General features: G+C 42.4%; 1 protein-coding gene across 1 annotated transcript in view; it reads right to left on the bottom strand.

Annotated features, from left to right (window-relative positions):
* The window catches only part of KLF5 (Kruppel-like factor 5 (intestinal)), a 15,260-nt gene extending 10,288 nt beyond the window's left edge, over window positions 1-4,972 (bottom strand). The window contains exons 1-2 of the mRNA XM_008945524.1: window positions 4,108-4,972; window positions 2,901-2,960 (exon numbers count right to left, since the gene is read on the bottom strand). Of these exons, the coding sequence (XP_008943772.1) occupies window positions 2,901-2,960; window positions 4,108-4,966 (919 nt within the window). The 5' untranslated portion in view covers window positions 4,967-4,972. The remainder of the gene's footprint in view (window positions 1-2,900; window positions 2,961-4,107) is intronic.
* Window positions 4,973-5,287: the final 315 nt, after the last annotated feature.

Raw genomic sequence — 5,287 nt, 5'->3', positions numbered from 1 at the left:
GTAGGGAAAACACCTTGGGAACACCTAAGAAAAAAATGTAAGGGATTTTCCTCTTGCTCATTTCCTATAGTTTTATTGAAATGTAATTCATGAAGTCTGACAGTGTGTTCATACCTGACTTGGAAAAAAGACTACTGCCTACATTCCACCAATCAAAAGGAACATTTCCTGTAGGTTTGTTCTCAAAGAATGTCTACTAAACTCAGTGAAAGCCTTTCAGAAGAGAAAGGCTGCTAAATAAATACTGTGAAAAGGACGAGATTTTCCAATACAAAAGGAAAACTATAAGGTCTGTCTTGACTTTTAATGGCAGACAAACTCTGCTGCAGGCTCTTTTATTTTAAGATGACAGATTTCTGAGAAGGGTGGGGACTGGTTAGGATGAGAGAGAGACTGCAGCCAATTTTAAAAGGTATTGTTAAGAAACTAAGAATAAGGAGAAAACAACTTCAGTGGTCGATGATTACTAACTGAAGAACAGGTTTAGCCAGATAAACAGGTCTGCTGTCCCTGAAGGGATTTGAAAGAATATCACACACAACTTTATTAAAATGGATTACGTGACACTTGCTTTAGACTTTGAAGGTAAAAGCTTCACAAAAGTCCTTCTTTGAAAAAAAAAAAAAAATCAAAGCTTAATAATGCTGTACGAGTTCACAGTTCTGGGGGATGGGATGCACAGAGGCACACACCCAAATTTAGCCCTCGGCATGGAGCCCTTCTCTTTGGAGATCAATAGCGTGATTCCCCTGCACTGCTGGGGGAGCTGTGCAACTTCACAGGTTTCCCCGAGTTTGTGCCCGTTTACTTAAACGTTTAATCAATTTACCATGCTGGGTTAAGACAGGGATCTTTCTCGCAATACACATTTCAATCATAGGTTTAGGCAGAGATCAGAATTGGTGCTGGAAATCTTCAAATATTACGGGAATATTCAAGAGAGTTGAACTAATACAAACTCTGAAATAACGCAGGTAACAGGATACAGCCTCACATTCCTGCATGTAACACTCTGTAGACAGTTTATCCCTCCATTCACCTCCCCAGAAGACCCTTTGTATTACAGACCTGCTTAAGTTCACTAGATTTTTATCTAAAACAACATTCTTGTTTCCATGAATACATCAGCTCCTCTGACCTTTGTACATTTATCCACATTTCTAAGGTCAAATATCTATAGGTAAAAAAGTGAAGGCAACAGTAAATGCTAATGTCCCTAAGCAACATATATTAGCAATGTGGTACTTACTTCTATGCATGCAAGTATTAACCTTATAAACCCTAAAGTCATTACTGCTCAAGGTACAAAAAAAGATGTCAATTGATTTTAAAAAGGAAAAATGTATGTTTTATCTCTCTTCCTAGTTACTGTACAATAGCAAGCGACATTTAAAACTGGTATTTAGTTGCTCGCTAGAGCACCTAAGTAGAAATTGCAGCCTCTTAAATTTACAGATTATTTATTAAAGAGCAATGGCATTATACTCTGACATTCAGATTTATAGCCTCATGAAAATATTCCTTTCTTACTAAGCTTACTGCTAATGAGTGATTATATATATCAAAAATATTTTAATAGCGCTCCTGTTTAGCCTCTTACTAACGCAAGGCGATAATCTTTTTACAGTTGCTTTTAATTTTTCAGTGTGGCTGCAACACAGATAACTCTTTCATTTATCAAAACAAAATTTCCATAGTAACATTTAGCCCGGAGATACTCAATTTCTTTACGATAATCTAACGATCCATTCAAAACAGCTGCTGAATAGAAGGCCGTGTTTCCATAGAGATGGTGAAACATTTTGTTAGATCATAGCTCATGCTAAGTTTTGTTTTGACTTTTGGTTTAAACTTAGGTGAAACCCCAGTACTTGAACAGCGTAGCCGCTGCGCCGACAGCCTGCTTCAATAAGTGAGCTGCTTGAACTGTGACTTGTGTTTTGCCCTGAACTGAGGTCCGTGCATAAAAACGCTGAGGTTCATACTTGGTTTTGTAAACAGGAGTCACAGCCCTCTCATTTGATTTCATTACAAAATCAGCCACGTGCTTTTCACCGATTTACCATCAGCAGTTCTGTACTAAAAGTCCAGCAAAAAAACGTCCTCAGTGGCTTCAGGGCTGCTGTTGGTGAGCTATGTTTTCCTCCCTGTTTCCCTCTCTCCTCCATCCCTCTGCCTCGGCAGGTGAACGCTTAGAGGAGCACCTAGGGTGGTTCCACCCCCAGCCCCAGCTCTGTGCCATGGGCCCATGAACAAGGACTGCCTCTGAAGCTGCAGGCAGAATTTGATCGAGGTATGAAACCCAAGTGTGATGGTCTCACACTTTTCACTTCCTCCATCTGAATGTCTTCATTGACAAAAAAACCTTGAAATGATGTCTTTTTTAAAAACAGTAAGTATATAGAACCACTTGTCTTAAAAGAAGAAAAAAAAGCAAGCACATTTAATGCTAAGGATGAAGTAAATGGAGCTATCTTGGGAGTTCTCATGATGTTTCTGAAAAATTCTACAATAAAGTAATTCTAACAGGTCAAAGAAAATTTTATCTGTTTAGATAAATCTTGAAAATAACTATTCATTATTCAAGGGAACAAAAAGTCCTTTTTTTTTTTTTTTTTTTTTTACACTTCATGTCATTTTAAATTTAAAAGGAAAGTTTCCCTCTGTTCTGCTTTTAGCTATTTTGAGTTCTGTATTATAAAAGGTTTAACCAAACTGCATTAGGAATAAAAGCAATTTTCCTTCTAATTAACCAAACCTTAATTTTTTCTGAACGGCCAGCTGGCACCCGCACCCATCTACAGAAAACAGGGAGAGGGTGGCAGTTCAAATGTGCTTGCTTTCTCAGAAAATGTGTAAGCCATGAACAAACAAGGGACAGAGAGGGAGTGAGTACATACCTGTGTGAGTTCTCAGGTGTGCTTTTAAATGAGACGACTTTGTATAAACTTTTGTGCAGCCTACAACAAAACAGAACAAAAAAGCACAGAGGCACTTCAGCAGGGAGAACAGGAACGCTCCATGTTACGCTTAAACTCCCTCACTAGGTGACGCATTTAAGTTCACTACCTTCTGGTATCACCACCATTTAGGAGCAAAATTTGCTATTGAAAGCTCCTGCAGGTATGTTACTTTACACAGACAAAGAGAAAAATGTGTATGTTTCTGGTAGACTTACCACCCTGTAACGCAGCATACACCCATAGCTCCTACAAGCTGCATACAGTAACACCTGTGACCTGAATTAACAACTCAGAGGGGGACTTTACTTTTTAAAAACTTCCTAGAGAATCTGATCAGGCCAGACTTGGTGTCAACTCTACCCAAGGCTCAGCATAACTCCTCTGCTCAGCATCTGCCATTACGGCACACCAAACTGGTGACACACCTCCGAGAGTTGTCTTGGTAAAGGGGATCAACACGAGCAGCCATTTCTCTCGGTGCTCGGATGGACGTGAGTGACTTGTATCTGCCATCACCTACTACATGGAGCCACAGTTCATACTCAGATCCCTCTCTGCCTTCAGCGCAGGAGAAGCAGAGGCTGGAAGGGAATCTATCTATCTGTGGACAATTTTCAGATGTAGCTTTAATGGATTTGTGCAGGCAGCTGAATTCCCCATTTGTAACAGGGAAGACTCGGCCATGGCCTTGGCTGCTGGGAGCCGAAATAAATTTTTCAGTGCCAGCAGATTCAAACTGAGCTGTACTGTGTTGGACAAAGTGACCTTCTGCTCCATCACGGGTACTGACAAAGTGAGAGCACGAGCTGCACAGTCACATTGACTTACCATAGAGAAGGCCATCCTTTTCAATGATTTTTATATTTTTTTCCAAGGAGTACAAGTTTTGCAGCATGGTAAAATAATCTTAGTTATTTAAGAGAATTACAAATGACAAGATGAAAAGGGTATATATTCTTTAAAGAACGTGAAAGTGTGCCACACAAATAAAACAACAAGGAAGAGCAGTGCTACTTTGACAAGAAATTATTTGGTTCTCCCTAGGTGTGGCCTACGCCTCAAGAAAACCACTTATACCTCATTGACGATTATTAGCACTTTTTTTTATTGCAAGAGCTGGGATTTTCTGGCACAGGTTGCTTACCGGGGTAGTCACAGTAGTGGATACGTCTCTTCTCCAAATCTGGGTTACTTCTCCTGTTGTATCTGACCGGCTGGATGTTCTGGGGGGTTATGGGCAGAGTCGCGGGTAAATTCGGGTTGTGAATTGCCAGCTTGGAAGCTATAGTAGCGGCGTATGATGGAGGAGGGGTTAAATTCTGTAGCATCTCTGCTTGTCTGTCTGGACTTCCAGGCTCTGAGCTTGGGGGGGAAGGAGGGAAGTAAGTGGCCTGCTGCTGCAGAAACTGGTTTGGCATGGTGTAGGTGCAGGGGGGGATGCCCTGGAACTGTTTCATGGCAGTCTGTGGGACAGCGGAGGAGAGCGTGTTAAGGCCCGCCATGGCTGACGGCACGGACACGTTGTTCAGGGAGTCCATCACGCCCGCCTGAGCGGTGGTGTTGGGCATGTCTAAATCCGGCGAGCTCAAGAGCTGATACAGCTGGCCTTGCTGGGGCGTGACAGAGAGATGAACGTCTGGAGTAGGAAGCTCTTGCTTAATGAAAATGTTGTTCACATCAGGAGTCTGGTGGGAGCTAAAGATGCTGGTAAATTCGGGGAGGGCCTGAGTGGGGGCAGGGGCAGGGGCAGTAGTTTCGCTCTGGTGACTGAAGATGGCGACCGGCTCTGTCTTGATGTGGGTTACGCAGGGTCGCTGGGATTTGTACAGGCCAGTTCTCAGGTGGCTTATGTCGGGGAGGAAGACGTTCATGTTGATGCTGTAAGGCAAGCCTTCGCTGTCAGTGAAAAACTGGTCTACAACCGAGGCACTGTCTCTTCTGTATTTCTTATGTTCGGGGATGACGGGAACGGGCGGGAGCTGAGGTGCCAGGTATTTCTCCATTTCACATCTCGTCTAGAAAAAACAAACCAGACCATAATCCACATTTCTTACCGACTAGGAAAGATGATGGCACGCATATCACGTGAGGCTTTGCAAATAAAAGGCAACACTGTTCAGCCAGCCGCAAGCTACCTATGGAGGAAGTTATAAACGTTCACGCTGATGAAAACCTGTCTATTACAATCGGCGCGCCGATCAACATCATCAAGGACAAGGAGATAAAGTCATGGCACAAGTCGTTCACACAGAGCAAGCATTAAGATCGATCTGATGCTTCAGCGTTTGACAAACTTTTCATCTTTTATGCCTGCAAGACAGTGC

The sequence above is a fragment of the Merops nubicus genome, unplaced genomic scaffold (assembly GCF_000691845.1).
Source record: "Merops nubicus isolate BGI_N331 unplaced genomic scaffold, ASM69184v1 scaffold1728, whole genome shotgun sequence".
NCBI lineage: Eukaryota > Metazoa > Chordata > Aves > Coraciiformes > Meropidae > Merops > Merops nubicus.
Note: the sequence above shows the minus strand (reverse complement) of the source record. Positions and strands in the feature narration are given on the sequence as shown.